The sequence below is a fragment of the Atractosteus spatula genome, chromosome 6, assembly GCF_055471065.1.
Source record: "Atractosteus spatula isolate fAtrSpa1 chromosome 6, fAtrSpa1.hap1, whole genome shotgun sequence".
Taxonomy (NCBI): Eukaryota; Metazoa; Chordata; class Actinopteri; order Semionotiformes; family Lepisosteidae; genus Atractosteus; species Atractosteus spatula.
This window is the reverse complement of record NC_142711.1, coordinates 42,685,773-42,703,408: the sequence shown is the minus strand read 5'-3', so window position 1 is coordinate 42,703,408 and position 17,636 is coordinate 42,685,773. Positions and strand designations below refer to the sequence as shown.

The window sequence follows — 17,636 nt, the reverse complement described above, 5'->3', positions numbered from 1 at the left end:
TTTCTTGCCCTTCCTAAGGCATTAATAAACTGAAGTAACTGTTTTCAAGCTTTTCAAGAAAAACTTGCAAGACTATATATAACTTTTAATATATTCATCTAGCAGACATTTTTATCCAAAGCAACTTCAAATTGCATCCGGTCAAGCTGCATAAAACAGTAGCATAAAAATAACAATGAAACCACAGAAAACATTAAGCACAGCTACCAGTAGGATCCTAAACTTACAGGCAGGAAGTGGCAGCATAAGAGCATAAACTGTAAGTGAGGGTGAGTCATGATCCTCTGGAGATGGACACACCCTGAAGAGATGAGTTTTGAGTCTCTTCTGGACAATGGTGTGTGAGTGTGCACTTCCAACTGTGGCTGGCAGGTCTTTCCACCATTAGGGGGGCAAGGAAAGAGAAAAAGTCAGGCCTGGGACGCGTGTCCCCCTCAGCACTGACCTTACCCTCCAGCCTGCTGAAGCGGATGTCTGTGCCTCGCAGGAACATACCGTAGCGCCTGACAATGATCTGCAGGTACACTGGTGTAAAACCCCATGGAAGCCCTGCAGGCTAGCACCAAGGTAACGAGGGATAAAGTAATCAGCTAATAAAGGATTACAGTGAAGAAGAGCCCAGAAAACAGGAAACAAAAACACAGGTTAAAGACTCCCATTGAAAAAGAAAAACTGCTCCCCCGATCGATCCTTTCCACATGACTGAGATTCAAAAGCAACGAATCTTTATGGGGAACGCCCTATAAAATGGCAACTTCTGACAACAGCGCTCTTTCATTTTATTTCAAAATGTACAATTTCTTACAGGTCGCCAGGTCTTCATGTTAATAGCGACATCGTGTCTGTGCAAAAAGTATCCTCAGAAACAACTCTGTCACGTATTAGAAGATTAGAAGTAGGAAAACAGAAAAGATTGCTCATTCCTTCAAGGTCTGATTCATTCCACTTCTTATAATCTTCAGGCTTTAATACATATTGTACAGAAGAATAGTGAATTTTTACTTAGCATGTTTTTATGCACTTCTATTGAAAATGAGGTAACAAATATGTTGTGTCAAGCACTTAGCACTGCTAGTGCTCGAGGCTCAAGCTGGAATGCATCAAATTGCTGCATTATAAAGGTCTTGTTTCCCAGTGTAACATTACAAAGGTCGTGTGAACAAATAAAGAACACAAGAATGAATGGAACTTTACACCTGTTATAACTACATACCTTGCACTTTTGTGTAGAGATTAATGTTAGAATTAAAAACAGTGCAGCTTTGTAGAAATGGGAAAGCAATGCACCAGCTATAAAGTCAAACTCACAGTCCTGTGAGCTATGAGACAACCATTAGAAAGGAGCAGATATATTGTAAAGGAAAAGGCCCCACTGATTTAACATCCTCAAAAATACTGTTCCTAAAAAGACTGCTGCCTTCTACAAAATAGGTTTACCCGAGGTTAACTGGTACAGTAGCTGTGAAAATCATATCTGCAAACAAGTTTAAAACCTAGGGACTGATAACATTGGAATGACTTAAACATTCACTGCTTTCAAGTCAAGAAAAAAAAAACATTACAAATGAAAGCAGGTCTTTGGAACAGGATGTTAAACCAATTATGCACACTGAAAAGGGGTCAAACCACTTTTACAATAGAAGTGCACACCAAACCATTCACTGCTGGTCAGAAAGGTGAGTTCACACTATTGGTTTCTTTGTAAATGTATTGCTTCAATGCCAGTAAAAGTGCACAGATTCAGAAACGTACTGTACATCTTAGAGCTGAATCCAGCTTGCTATGTTACTAAACGCTTAATGTTTGATTGTCATTCTATTGCTCAGCACATCCTGACAAAATACTAATCATTTTCATCATTACCCCCTCCAGCAAAATAAAAAAGCAATGCTAAATTCTGCAGGTTGGGGTTAGAAGGGAGAAGCTCAGCCTCAGCTGATTGACAAAAATGGCAGCCAAAACACATAAACACATATGCAAAAGCATAAACAAAACAAAATCCTTAAAGTCATACTGGTATCAAACTGAGATATGGAAACAACAAAAAACAACAAGGGAGCTAAACCTGCATGGTCCAGTAAAGTTGCTCTACTGAGTAGCTTTCAAAAGAATCAGTTCTTTTAAAATAAATCTGCTCTAGAAAAGCACAGAAGCTACATTACTACTCTTTACAAAACAAAACACTCACAAAACTAAGCTGACTACAGCTCAAAAGTTTCCTAATTGTGCATTTTTATGTCCCCACAGAAAGATGGAAATTTCAGCTTCAGTGGCTATGAGGATCGGATCCCCGCTTGTGTGAAAAGAGCTCTGCTTCCCTGTTCTCTGTTACTCATGTAATGGAATAAGTCATGTGATCCCTTGTGCTGGAATTCCAAAAGAGCTACTGAAGCCTTGTGCAGAGGGCACCTCTCCAACAGATGTTTTCAGTTTACGCTTTGGTTCCTAAATTCTAAAACAGAAAGTCAAATAGGTGATTCATGAACCTGAGAATTTCTTTAAAGTTCATTTAAAAAAAATCACTGCAGAAGATAAACAACACCTCCAGCCTTTCCTTTCAGAGAAGGTTTCATCTCTCGGTATTACTTTTCTGAACACAAAATCAGTTTAGAACACTTTTATTTTTAAAAAAGCAAAAAGAACAAAAGTGGTGATTTAGGAAGCAATTCCATCAAATGGAAGAACATGGTGGCATGGTGGCGGAGTAGTTAGCAATGTGCCTTCCAGCCCTGGGGCCTGGGGTTTAAATCCAGTAGGGTGCCATCTGTGTGGAGTTTGTATGTTCTCTTGTATGACTGGTGTCCCATCCAGGGTGTACCCTTCCCTGCACCTGTTCTTTGCCAGGACAGGCTTCAGCTTCCCAACGACCCAGAATTGGAAAAAGCAGTTAGAAAATGGATGGACAATGGAAACAATTCCAAAACCAGCACAGATGGAAAGCAACAGTTACATCAGACAAACTTTCTTTGTGCACAGATGCGAGTGAGACACCTATAACTCTGATGACGCCCTGAAGTATGTTCGAAAATAAGAGCTCCAGTTCCCCTCCCAAATCTTCTCTCAGCAGACTGTAGTCATCACTTGACATGTTGGTCACACAATGATGACGCTGGGTCATGTGGCATCCATTGGTATAGTTAACTTCTAGTACAGCTGACATCTAGTGTTAAGACCAGTCCTGTCCAGTCCCAGAAACTAACAGAGGTGAGGAATGAGATTTCTCGAGGGCTGCCAGTGAAGAACACACAAGGGAGACAACAGCCAAGCTTGTAATATCATTCAAAAGTAAATGGCCCAGCACTTACAAGAGACAGCACTAAATTAAATACTCTTCTATTATATATTACCCCACATATGAATGGTGCCTAATTACAAAGCAATGAAACAAGTCATCTAACACAGGTTATTACAACCCTTTTTTCAATTAAATAAGATACAAATTCCTCTGTAGATGTCATTCATGCTTGCTACAAGTTAAAAGTGAAATTGCATCAAGCATGCCTAGATGTGATAGTGAGGTGATGGAAAAGTTAGCCAAAGCTCCCCAGCTGGTAAGACTGGTCTGCTCAGTACTGGGATGGGAGACCTCTGGAGCTGTAAGTGGTGTTAGTTAACCAATTGGAGGGACCAATGCCCCAGTATGATATTAATGCCAGCAGCCATATCACCCTGTAACTCACAACTGGCAACCCACTGAAGCTAATCTAAGCTTATCTAAAAACTAAGTTTGCTGCTGGAAGAGGTGTTAGTGGGGCCAGCAGGGGGCCCAGTATAGTGACGTGGACACCATACTGTAAAAAGGTGCAGTTCTTAGGATGAGACATAAAACCAAAGTCCTGACTTTCTGTGGTCATTAAAAATCCCAGTGTAACCCCCGGTGTCCTGGCCAAATTTCCCATTGGCCCTTACCAACCACGGCCTCCTAATAATCCCCATCTATGAATTTGCTTCATCACTCTGTTCTCCTCCCCACTGATAGCTGGTGTGTGGTGAGCATACTGGCGCACTCTGGCTGCCTTCGCATCATCCAGGTGGAAGCTGCACAGTGGTGGTGGTGGAGGGGAGTCCCCATTACCTGTAAAGCGCTTTGAGTGGAGTGTCCAGAAGAGCGCTATTTGCTATGATGATGATGATGATGTCCAAACTAGAGGCCATCATGGACAACTTCTCCCATCCCCTCTATGACAGGCTTGCAGGAATGAAGAGCACGTTCAGCAATAGACTGATTCATCCACGGTGCGACAGGGAGCGCTACAGGAGGTCATTCTTGCCGTCTGCCATAAGACTGTACAACGCATCCACCTTGAGTCTTGGCAGAGGCAACATCGACAGTGACCTATTTCTGGACTAAACACATCTACTGCTACATCTGTTCTCTTTCTTTTTCTTTTTCCCGTTTACAACCACTTTTTGTGCAATATACGCCAGGGACCTGTGCAATACATTTATATTTATATCTATAGCTACATCTATATTTATATTCATATGTGTGATACGATTTTCTGTGTACTGTTCTGTTCTAGTTTGTTCTTGTGTGTCCGGACTGTGAGTAACTCTTGTATTGTATTGTATGTATTGTACTATTATTATATAATTCGTTACACTGTGGCTGTGTTGTGTGTGTTAAGCTGCTGTTGCACTGCAATTTCCCTCACGGGATCAATAAAGTATCTATCTATCTATGATGATGATGACAGGAGTCACTGGGCTGGAGGAGATGTCATCCATTGAATGAGACATTTAACTGAGGTCCAGATACTTGGTTAGTAAAACTCTTATGGTACTGTTGAAAGAGAAGTGTTGCTAATCCTGATGTCCTGGCTTACTTCCTCTGTGGGCTTGTGAAATCTGGTCTCATAAATCTCTTGAAGGACTGTAGGGTACCTGAACTCTATTTGCTGTAACCTTTATAGTAAAGCCATTACTATAAACAGTTAAGGATTGTGAAACCACCCCTGGTATAAAACCTTCCCATCCTGTCTTGGTCCATAATCTACTTTGGCCTCCCCAGGTTCGCCTGTACAGTACACCTATTTTTTAAATAATAAGAGAGCTGAGGCTGAGCTTCTCCCTTCTAACCCCAACCTTAAGTGAAAAGGCAGCCTTCTTGACCCTTTCCAAACTGATGGGACAACCATCCCACTTCTCCCTTTTAACCTCCAAGAAATATTAATCTTTAACTCGGTTTAACTCTAACCCTTAACTAGTCTACCATAACAACTTGCCAATTAGACTTTATGACCTGCCCGCTGAACCTTTTCATAGAGAAGCAGCAGAGCGGTGGCTCTGTGGCTAAGGATCTGCGCCTGTGGCTGGAAGGTTGCCGGTTCAAAACCCATGGCCGACAGAGGAATCCCATTCCGTTAGGCCCCTGAGCAAGGCCCTTAACCCCAACTGCTCCAGGGGCGCCGTATAAATGGCTGACCCTGCGCTCTGACCCCAAGCTTCTCTCTCCCCATCTGTGTGCCTGTGTGTCTCATGGAGAGCAAGCTGGGGTATGCGAAAAGACAAATTCCTAATGCAAGGAATTGCACAGTATGTAGCTAATAAAAAATAAAGTGATCTTATCTTGCTCTCCCTGCCCTGTGCGATTGCCTGCTACTTTTTTTGTCTTTCTAACCGGTCTCTTACATCGCACACCCATAATGCAAACCATCACAGATAGCTTAGAGGCACAGCTGTTCCTTTACAGCTCTCTTAATGCATCTGATGAGGCATCTTCTCACTTCTCTACCCGAGCAGCTGTGCAGTGGAGCTTCTTTCCAACACCCAAGAGGAGTGGATGAAGTGGGTCCCCTCCTGCACATAAAGAGTACTGGCTTCCTTTGGGATAAGAAAGCTCTATATTACAATCTCAAATGATTATTTTTTTCTTACTACTTTGTCATCTGCAATTGACCCGCTGAACATTTAGCATTGACAAGGGTGTAAATTTAGGAGTAAGGGTCATCTTAATATTTCACAGCTGTAACACACTGGCAGCAAAAAAAAAATACATTTCATAAGCAGCTGCACTTGATTTCAATCAATTCAAAACAGAAACAGAGCATTTACAGCAACGCAAGCCTACATAACTTTGGCTGACATTTCTCAAAAGCTATTCTTGAACACAACACAGAAAGTAATGCAGCAGTAATAAGGATGCTGTATGATTGCCATGGATTTCCAAATGTCTCATTAAGTAAAAATTTAGAAAATTACCAGGTACACCATGTCACAAGCATGAATAAGAACATGTTCTAAGTCTTCAATATGCTATGAACTTGCTTGCCAAAGTATTACGAACTTCAAATTAAATACAATGTTTGCCCTCTATGAGCAAGAACAGGCTGACTTATTGGGAAACCTACAGCTATTAAAGGTCCTCTATATTACCCTATTTAAAGGTCCTCCTTACAACCCTTATTACCAACAGCTACATGTTCTGAACCACTAATGACTCCTTTTTATTCTCCTCTCCACCTCTTTTTCCTGCTACCATTGTTATATAAACCCAAACTCTGTACTCAATATAAAACATGATTCAAATACATTTACAAGCCAAATACATGATGTGCCCATTCAAACACCAAGATGAGCTCGAATAGGATACGGCAAACATACCAGTCTTAATTATCCACAGCCCAGTCCTGTCCTTGTCCACCACTACTCAACAGGATGGAGATCTAGGGATTGTTCAGAGCAAAGAGGATGGAAGTCTGTCTTCACACCCAATCACACATTACAAGCTGTTCGGACTTTCTGATCTTAGTAAGGATCCAAGTATTTTGGACATTGAGTGTACATACTACACCATGAAAAGTATTCAGGCCCTTGCACAAAAACATGCTGCTTTAAAGCTTGCAATTAAGACACTTTTGATCTGTTTAATATCTGTTATATTCGCAACCTACTCTAAACAATTAAATAATCCGAAAAATGCAATAGTCATGATTATAGAGTATTCAAACCATTTGCTTGGACACACCTTAATTCAAATGCAATAAAGAGCCTTAAAACGTTACACAATTAGATTCTGTCTGTGTGCAATGATAGTGGTTCACCTGATTTCAAAGTAAATCCACCAGTTTCTGTAAAGTTTCTCAGTTAGGTAATGAAATTCAAGCACAGATTCAACCACGGAGACAAGGAGGTTTCAAAACACCTCAGAAAAAGTTGTATAAAGGCAGTAATTAGGCGAAGCTATTTAAACATTTCAGAGACTCTTAATACCACTTTAAGTATAGTGAAGTCGATCATTAAGCAATGTCGATCATTAACCAAACACCAATTAGATCAGGAAGTTCCTCGACTTTAGCAGTCAGGCAAGGACGAAGCAGGTTTGAGATTCCACCATGAGGCCACAGGTTAAACCTCAGAAGAACACTTGCTTCAGACCTACAACTCCAAATTTACCTTTCAGCATGACAACGATCCAAAGCTACACTGAAGTGGATTAAGAACAAGACAGTGATTGCCCTTGAGTGGCCCAGCCAAAGTCCTGACTATTGAGTCTACTGAGAAATTGGTGGAAAGACTTGAAAACCACTGTCCATAAGCAATACTCAACCAAAGTGAGAAACCTAGAGCAAGATTGCCAAGAAGAATGGGCACAAAATGCACAAAGCTGGTATGCACAGTTGCTAGACTTACCCAGAAAGACCTACGGCTGTACTTGCTTCTAGAGGTGCTTCCACAAAGTCCGAAGATAACAGATTTGACTATTTATACAATCAACATACTGCAGTTTTTTCTCTTTAGTTTTGCTGACCTTTGCTCTTAAGTATTCTACCCTCAGAAGTCTTCAGTTTGAACATTCACTTTTTGAATTAAATATTACATCTTTAAAAAATGCTGAAGCATCATTTTGTAATTTCACAAAATGGGAGACCACAAGAAAGGGCTGAAATCTTTCGCAAGGTGCTGTTGTCATATTGCACGTGTATGTAAAAGTTTATCTCCGTTTTGAAACCTTCGGCATCATGTGGCCTAGATTACATTGAGCAAAGGTCAATTAGCTCACCTTAGACACTCTATGAGAATCGAACCACTTTGTCAATTAGAATTAAAAGGGTGAGGCAGCAACAAACATAAGGCCTGCATGATTTCATGTCTGGGCCTTGCGACTTTACTGAACCGTGACAGGATGCTTTCCAAGTGATGATTTCGGACGTTTGAAATCAGGATCCAGCTGTTCGATGCTCTCCTGTGCTGGAGGGCTCATGCCACTGCTGAATCTGCGGTTGCAGCCGGTGAGACAGTCCATCATGAGCTATAGCATGGAAAAGCCAGCAGCAGGCCAACACCACCAGCCTCATCCACAGTAATAGTTAATGAGGTGGTACTGTAAGTGGTCATCGAAAGTGAACTGAACTCAAATCCTGTGAGAAACTACTCAGGAAATCACTCACACCCCTGTCCAACCCACCCTGTGAAACCTATGGCAGGCAATACCAGTAAACATCTGTGACATATGTAAACAAACACTGAGAGATATTAAAACTGAGTATTAGAACCGAGTGCACTTTTATTGCCTCTCTGAGCATATACATATACAGGTATGCAGATTGCCGCACCTGGATGAGTGACATTAAACCAAAGAGAGGAATTTGTGCCCAGGAGAAATTACAAGCTCATTAATTAACCCTGTTGAAGGACGTTTCCGTAAGCTAAAATCAGGCATTGTTTACTTTTTCAGTATTCGAATACTTAATTACAGACTTAAAAATGTGCACTTGCTCAATTTGTTTAGAACCATAATTTAAAAAAGTGAGAAGTAAATTGTGCTGTGACTTTAATTGAGCCTAATAACAACAGCCCAGGACTGCAGTCCCTATTTAATCACATCAGCAAGCAGAACGATGTTCTTGTTTTGGGATTGAGTTACTCCAAACCTTCACAGTTCATCAATCCCACCAAAATGACAAATCACAGAGCCTTCGGTTACTATGGGCAGAGCAGTGAAACCCTACTAACAAACACTGCCTGCAAGAATTTCTGAATTAATTTGTTTTCCTGAAATCCATTTGGAATAACCATTACCACATAACAGCCTACCCAGGTGGGAGACTGGGAGAATGTGTTGTGTGTGTGCAATTGAAATTCCTATGCACAGTGCACTAAGAAAGAGAGGTGCTCCAGGCTTTGTAAGACAGGTTCAAACAAGCTAGCCTGTTACAGTAAAAACACTCTTCAAATGTTAGACTCCTGGCTATTTCTATTGCTTTTTCATTAGATGTTCCTATGCTCTCTTTCAAGGAACAAAAGATGTCCTATGGTATTAGAAACATATAGTATCCAGTGATTTTTAAAGAGAAATATTTTACTAAACACAAATTATTTTCATTGTTATAATAATTTCTTTGTTTTTTTCTTAACATCAAGAACTGGGCATGGTTGAAGTGAATTAGAACTACAAGCTTGTGCAGCTGGTGTTTTGTTTACCTAAAAAAATATTTTAAAGAAGCAATGATTTATCCGATTTATCTTTTTCTATTTTTTCTTAAAGGAAATTAAAGCTCCGTGACAGGGATGAATCAGTGAATTAAAATCCTTTAAAGCATTCACAAAGTCAACACAGTGCACTTCTTCATAATCAACGTTCAGACACGAACCAGAGGAGTCCAGTGAAAGTTACAGGGGGGTACATTAAAGACTGAAACTGGGAACAAGCTAGCCAACCACCTTACTGAAACAGCAACACTTCAGCTTTCCTCAAGACAGCTGGACAAGATCTTCAGATCAATCGCAACCACATATACAAGAAGGAACAAATGGCCTCCTCTCATTCTCAACCTTATTTATGTTCTTATTTCCTTAGGGGTGTTTTCTAAAATGTATTTCAAGGCCTTCCTGAGAATTACAGCTCTTATTTGGTGAGAATGAAAATAGCAAGTGCTGCATATAGGCTGTGTACTTCACTTTCATCATCTACACTGAGGTGTACTTCTGCACGGTTGCAGATTAAATGTTTCTTCCGTAAATTGTCAGGAACTTTTGGATTTGATATGCACACTGAAGACACCTTTTACAGTAAAACCTGACACACTATACCTTTCCAAAATCCCCAGACACCTAACAAGGTTCTTCTGCAAAAGGAAAGCACCACATAAGCATCTGATCACTTGTCACAAAGCTGCCAGTAGCAGAGCACCATATTCTTAATCCCACAGTACCATAAATCTGAACAGCAGTGCAGAAGCAGGTATCAGGGTAAACCACTGCACCAAATTCTTGCATAGGTGGGCATTTTGACCTACTGTATATGGCAGTGTAACAGCAGGCGACTTTAATAATAACACTATGAACTCTGAAAACCTACAAATGCACACCAGGCCTCCAAAACTTTACAATTTCAAAGCTCAGTTGCAGTTTTACAGCGCACAGAATACCAATGCATGCTGCAGGAGACATTCAGCTTTAAACTGGTGTATATGTTTTGCTAGGGAATTGCACTGAAACTACAACTATATCCCTTCCTAGTCAAGATTATCGTTCATTTCAAAACCACATCAATGCACCCAAAGGCATGAACATACTGCACATTAAAGGTAGTTATTCAAGCTTCTTGAGAAGCTTTCAAACCATTATTTTAAATAGTGGTTCCTCAAACTAGGAGTGACAAAAAACCACAGGTACTGTATATAAAGGGGCCTGGGAGAATAAAAATAATAATCAATCATGAGACACAAATTCCACTACTGTACCTGATATGAAAGCATTTCAATTCTGTGCCAGATTCAAAATGAACATTAAATAAACAAGGCTGTTACATACACAGTATATACTGTACATACTATATATTAGTATCTGATAAGGTTGAACTATAAATTATTCATTTTGGTCAGAACTGGGATCTTTTGTATAAACAGACTTTTGACTAGGGTGATGAACAAGCATTTAAAAAACTTTCCTTGGTATATTACCTAGGATGCTAACACGGCACCTTGTGGTCCTGTCTGGCAGGACATCAGCATTAGCTCAACAAGAACAAGCTCTGGGAATGGGCTGGAGAACTGACTCTATGTCCCCTTATGATGTCTGGTATCTGTTTTCAACCTAAAGTTCAAAGAGGGTGCAAGCTTTTTTTCCCATATGAGAGACCTCACTGCATGTGCTTTTCAACTGATGGATTGAGAAGCAATATGGTAATACAGATGCAGACAGAACTACTGCTCTTCCGCACCCTGTATCCTAAATTGGCTGATTCTCTACAACCCTGGCTGATTCTCTATGAACCCTCTTCATCCTAACCCCCTTGCTTGTTAGGATACATAAACCCAAAATGCTCTCAGAACGGTCGAGTTTAACTAAGACACCATTCACATTTACCTGCACGTGAAGAAACTTATTTCAGATAAAGGGTGCATAAACTCACATCCACAGTTCTATGCTGTGTTCTCTAAATAAAAAATGGAGCATTCCATCAAGAAACAGTCATGTTCTGCCAGAGATACTCTCTGTTGTCTTTTCTGGCATCCATGTTTATGGTTCTTAATTATTACTATGTTTTTTGAAGCTGTATTTTTGATCAAGGACTCAAGGCTTATTAATTAGAGCACAATGCTCTATATTAATGAAGTGCAAAATCCTTATTTTAGCCTTGATAAGTTTTTTTTTAACCAAGTAGTTGGACACTTAATGGTCTGAATCCATAGACTGTCACCCTCAAAGATGCGTTTTAGGCCTACAACAGATGGCATCGTTCACACACCAATCTTCACGGGCATTGTATCAGTATCAGTGGGACACTACAATTATTGTCCTGTGCTAAGCCAGCTTCACCCCTAAGTTCCAAAATGGCAACAATAAAAGACTAAAAAGCTGCCAATTCTTGTAGCACTTCAAAATCTCACCCTTGTAAGGGATGTAACACTTCATGGTCCATGTGAACTTCCAGCTGATTAATGTTAGATTGAACAGGCCAGGCCCGAGTATCCTTTCAGGAACTACTTACACAATATATCCAGAATGGGTTTATAAAGAGCATAAAGGGCAGAACAAAAACCCAACATAAATGGGTACCTTAGAAGAGAACTATGGGCGACAACCATCGCTCGGTGTAAAACAGTAATAATATTAAAAGAACAATTACAATTAATGCAGCTGATTTGCCATTTTTGCACCTCTTGAAAAATTTAAACGTTCTAAATGTTAGCCTTCCAAACTATTTTTCTATAAAGGTATGTTGTAATGTTATGATGTAACATTTTTGATTCAGGTTTTTAAAAACGCTGCACCACAATCTGCTGTCTTGGTCCCATCAGACGGCTACTTCAACACAAATCTGTATCACTATTTTCCAAATAAATTAATCTCCGTTACAATACTAGCAATATTTTCAGTTCAGAACAACAATATTTCATAACACAATACCCCCATCACTCAGGAGCCCAACCTTAAACTGACCTTGGCGTAATATTACCGATTTGTTATACACCTAATTTACCCGGGCTACGCAAGTCATTTGTAACTAGCACAGTCACATTCATAAGCTTTTATTCAGTGTATATACGCAATGAATTATTCGCTCTTCCTCGCTCGCCAAGACTTGAGTGGATAGCTACCCAGAAATCGCCATTCTTATTATTTGGTTTAAATCGGCAAGAAGCACGTTCATTCCAAGATAGATGAAAGTCACAATATCAAATGGCTAGTGTGACACCCCGTTATTTGCATGTCTAATATTCTGAAAGTACAAATAAAAAATAAAACATGTTATAGCAGTGTTTTTTAATGATTCTATACCGTTTCCCTTAATGACACACACCGTTGAATGAGTTATTACAAAATAAATTGTGTCCAAATACAATGTTACGTGCCTGAATTAAGATGTTAGTAAAAATTGTTTATAAACAAGGGTCTCAAGCAGTTGCACTGAAATGCATCGGTTTGTGAGCATTAAAAAGCAAGCAGATCTAAGGTGCTGGTGTTTTGGCATTCATTTTCTGGGGGGAAATGATCGCAACCATGCATTGCAATTTATGTATATGAAAATACTGTTCTGTAGGTACCGTTTTAAAATGGCACGCTTTCATCAGTTAAGTATATCGCGACCGCCAGTCGTAGCTTGCACCAGTCATTTTTAATGAATCGTATTATTTGGAAGCCCCGCCGCCCAGCGATGTGATTCTCTCCCCTACCTCTTCCAGCACGTTGACGGTATTCCGGCAGCTCTGCAGGCGGGTGGTAAAACTGGACGTGGTCGGGGAATTATAATCCTCCGTAGTCTCCGAGAGAAACTCGGACACCGAAATCTGATCCGGCATCCTTCAGCAAGGAAACGCGAAAAGGGGATATGGGGGAAAAAACGGAAAACCTAAATCATTAAAGAGCAAACTTGCCAAGGAGAGGAAATGTGTGTCTTTTTACTAAAATATCAGAAACAAAAAAGCTGCAAAAATAAGAACAGATGCCTTGTTTGAAATTATGCAATTAGCTGATTTCAGTCCCCTTGGTTACAGGGGATTCCAAGTAATTTCTCCCTTCTCCCCTCCAGTCTTTTCCGTATCCTCTGCTTCTATTGCAACACTGTCCACAACAGTTTTAATTATTTTCTTTGCTTCCACCAACACAAGCTGTAAATCGGAGCATAACAGATGTCCTCATTACGTTTTCCGCAAATGTAGGTGTTTGCGCCTGCAATTCCAGTTATTGGGTAGATCCAGCAGCTGTAACGGTCTGTTTTGAGATTTTCTTTTTCCCCTTTTCTCTTCCCACTATTTTTTTTTCCTTCCTGACGATCTCTGCTCTCTGACACTCACTCACACACACACATACATACACGCACTCTTTCTCTCTCTCTCTTCCTTTCACCCACCCACCGCGAACCACAGGGACAAACAAGGAAGAACTCTGCGCATGCCTAAATATCACAAACAATACAGCCGCCCTGAAAAGCTAGACATCTGTAGCCGTCCAGGCCAGAACCGGTCCTTAGAATTGCACGCATTTTCAAAATGCTTTGAATCCCGTCTTCGTCGTTGAAATCTCCATTGCAGACTACGATGCAAATGTAGTGATGGCCCTGCGTTGTTTACAGTACAAAAATTAAGTTGAAAAAGGACAATAAGGGTGGAGCATGCCCCCTTCAAAAAGCACAGGCTACCGCTACGACGTTATATTTCTAACCGTATCAGCCCAGAAGGTGCTTTACCTCCGACTACTAAAACCCACCCGCCTTCGCTTTCGTTCGGGCTCATCCTTGAGAAACACGCCAGGGTCTAACCCTCTGCTGTGCAGAAAAACCGCAGTGCCCCATATATCCCTACAAGTAATACTGATTTATTGCTATTTTGGGAGGCCCGCATGGGAGATTATACATTTACAGTATTATGCTATGGTAATGCATTGCATTCCGTGAGCATATTTTCGCATTAAGTGTTGCATTAAAATCAAACAATTTAATATGGTAATTATCACGTTGTGTCGTAACATACTGTTTCTTCTACAAAGTGTCATTTCCTTTCAACTTCACATTTAAGCATTTTTTTCCCAAACAGACAAGGGTGGTGACAAACAAATTCTACGGATAAAGCAGCGCAGGCGAACAGTTAAACACGAGTTACTAAGTATCCCTGTGTGTCTACTTCTGTCGACGTAACACTTTTCATTCTGTGATATCGTGCCCCGACCCTCTGTCAAACTCGGTGGGCGCAATGATGCACTAGCGCAGCCTACAGGCGATCTGTAGCAGAGAATGTGCAACAACTGTAATTGAGCAGCTGAAGTGTTAAAGCCACGGTTCCAACGATCTGTTGAAAATATACCATTGCTGAAAAATATTGAGTCAAATTTACAAATACTCTGTAACGGTCTGTTACAGCGTGCACTCTGATTTAATTATCTTAAAATGAGCTCACGGCCTGTGCACCTTTAGCATTTTAAATGTGTTATGCCGGGGCTTTCGAGTATAAGTTGTTTCAATTCGCAAAAGGCGAAAGAAAAATAAGCAATAAAATACATTAACCAGAATGTAAGCAAAATGTGTGCAATTAATTATGTAAATCCTCTCTTACCGGTTCCATAGAGAATCTTTTGATGAAAAACTCGATAGTCGGGATGATGAGGACCGCATGACTTTACAGTCACCTTAACAAAATTACCTGAATAAAACAAACGAAAGTCACTTGAGATACCATTAAATATATGCTTTTTGTTCTAATATACGCACAACGAACACTGAAAACTGCACAACAGTTTTAATAATCGCCTGGAAATAGTTAAATCCTAAAGAAAACATTGTTTAAAAAGTTCTATTAATTAAAAAAAATATTTAGAATATATTTTGTTAAGCATATGTACTATCATGATCAGAATAACTGTTTGCAAAATAAGTCTTCATGCCCATCGCACAAAGGCAGGGACAGTAGCAGAGATAACGGTAATAATGTTCACATATATGGCGATATGATAATGAACAAGGCAAGAAAAAAACAGGGCGTTAAAAAAGGCTCTAGTGCCTCGGCAAAAAAAGTTTTCGGTGGGCACGTTCCCATCTAAACGAGATGACCACAATACATCTAAATGTATGGAAAATAAATATTTGAACAATGTAACAACAGCCACGCCTAATTTAATCACCAACTTACCAAGACTGCTGCAATTCCAATCACAACCCTTACTTTGTACGGCAAATCGAAAGCCAGTAGTTCCTGCAAAGAAGACAAAATATCTCCAAATGCCATCATATTTCGTTCATTTTGTACATGTAACTTAATCCAGCGACAGGAAAGATTGTATCCATTTACTGCAGAAAGGGTTAGAATAAAGAGCAGCGATTTGTCTTCATGTGGGTCCCGAGAATAGATCAGCAGCCACGCAGGGGCAGGAAGGAAAATCTACCATGTGAGCATGGTTACATGGCCAGTTACAATGGACAGGATCTGGGAGCTAACAGCACAGGAACTCAGGAAATCCAAAACTCTTCAACAGGAAATCTGAGATCCCTGTAAACACACTCTATGGAGTGATGCAGTGTTTCCTCGGCGTTTATTGGCATTTAGCTCCGGTTTAAATGTTAAGATGTCGGAGTACTGGAACGTTATCCGGGAATTTAAAATAAATCAGGCTACTCACTGTGTGCGTTTTGTACGCATATTTTGTAGTCATTTCGGAAAACAACTGTAAAAAACGTCCAAATGTAATCATTATCATGAGGAGTATTAGTGTCATATAAGCTCATAAAATGTTTTGTGAAGATGCACGTAAAAGACCCATCAGTAAAAAAAAAGGCAACATAGTATTTCAAAAACTAAATCAAATTTGTGTTTTATAATCTTGTAAAGCACGCATTTGTATTATCCCGTTTTCTGTGAAATCTTAATGCCTGATTTCAGATGTATTTTTTCCGGATTGGATATTTCTGTTTTTAAGCGATTGCTAGTTCTGGGTACCCCAATGCCAGGGGAAGGTGTTCAAGGTTCTTCCGCTTCACCACCCACCTCGGATGCCATTGTCACAGCTTGGCTTCAATGCGGGTGTGAATAGGGTCTAGCTCGACGGATTTTCCTTGGTGTCACTGTGCCTTCTACCTCTGCACATGTGGAACGTAGCCTGTGACTGCTTGTGCCCGTCAGTTTAATGGTTTCAGGACTTCCGACCTTTTACCAAGCTAGGTAAATGTAGGAACACCGCCTGGCCTCTGGTCTGTCTTTCTTTTACCCCAACACTTTAAAACGTGAAAATGAAACATGAACATGAAAAGTTATTCTTACAGGTACGTGCAGTAGAGCATACTGTGTCTGTCGTGAACAGACTTTCATAGTTCAGGTTTATTTGTAGACGATTGAGCAGGGAGCTGCATCAACACGCATAGGCTGCAAAGGAGCAGGCATGCTGAAAGGTAAAGAAAAGACACTCAACGTTTCGACTGTGGAGCCTTCTCCAGGCGTGAGGAAGAGTGGGGAAGTAGCAAATAAATAAGGAATAGGAGAACAAAAGAACGGAATACGTGAGAAGGGGCGGGGAACAGTGAGAAAATCGGCATAAAGCAGGTGATTTGGGATTTGTATTGCTCTTCACAACACAGGGCTTTATGGGACGCATTCGCCATTCACCAGTACTCTCTGTACTTTCCATTTCCTTTAATGACCTCCTGCACATGTTGGCATGACAGGAATATCCTTAAGGACACATTAAGCAGTGCGTGGCCTTCATGTAGCCAGAGATCCTCCTGTTGTTTGTCAGTTGAAGCTTACATAACCTCATAACCTAGCCATTGAGAAGCACAAAGCAAGTCTAATGCATGTTTTGCAAGGTTAAACTTATTCTATGTACTGTAACAGATTTGATAAAATGAAATCTAAATGAAATCGCTTTTGTTGAACATATGATTAAATCAGAAGCACCTTAAGAGCTGGAAATTGTTGCTAACAGTTCCAATTAAGCCAATAATTAGTTCAATTGTTTCCTTATAAGCTGACCTTATAACCTCCAGATACAGCAGCTTTCCTGGTCTGGACATGAGTACCCCAAGTCTACTTGTTTGCAGGACCTAACATGAACCTTTTAAATCAGAGAGGTTTAGTAATGTTAAAAATAGAGGAAATAATTAGAATATTTTTACTGTTCATCCATACAATATCAATAAGCCACATATACGCACATAGACAATTTAGATGTTTTGTCTAAATTAACCTAGCCATTATTTCTTTGTA

General features: G+C 40.2%; 1 protein-coding gene across 3 annotated transcripts in view; it reads right to left on the bottom strand.

Annotated features, from left to right (window-relative positions):
* The window catches only part of asap1a (ArfGAP with SH3 domain, ankyrin repeat and PH domain 1a), a 155,409-nt gene extending 139,761 nt beyond the window's left edge, over positions 1–15,648 (bottom strand). For 2 of the 3 annotated variants that reach the window (XM_088918598.1, XM_088918599.1), the window contains exons 1-3: positions 15,570–15,648; positions 14,997–15,083; positions 13,122–13,248 (exon numbers count right to left, since the gene is read on the bottom strand). In XM_088918598.1, coding sequence (XP_088774724.1) covers positions 13,122–13,248; positions 14,997–15,055 — 186 coding nt within the window. In that variant the 5' untranslated portion in view covers positions 15,056–15,083; positions 15,570–15,648. Of the gene's footprint in view, positions 1–13,121; positions 13,249–14,996; positions 15,084–15,569 lie in introns of those variants that run through there. The other variant, XM_088918600.1, reaches the window with a different exon arrangement.
* Between the last annotated feature and the right edge of the window lie 1,988 nt (positions 15,649–17,636).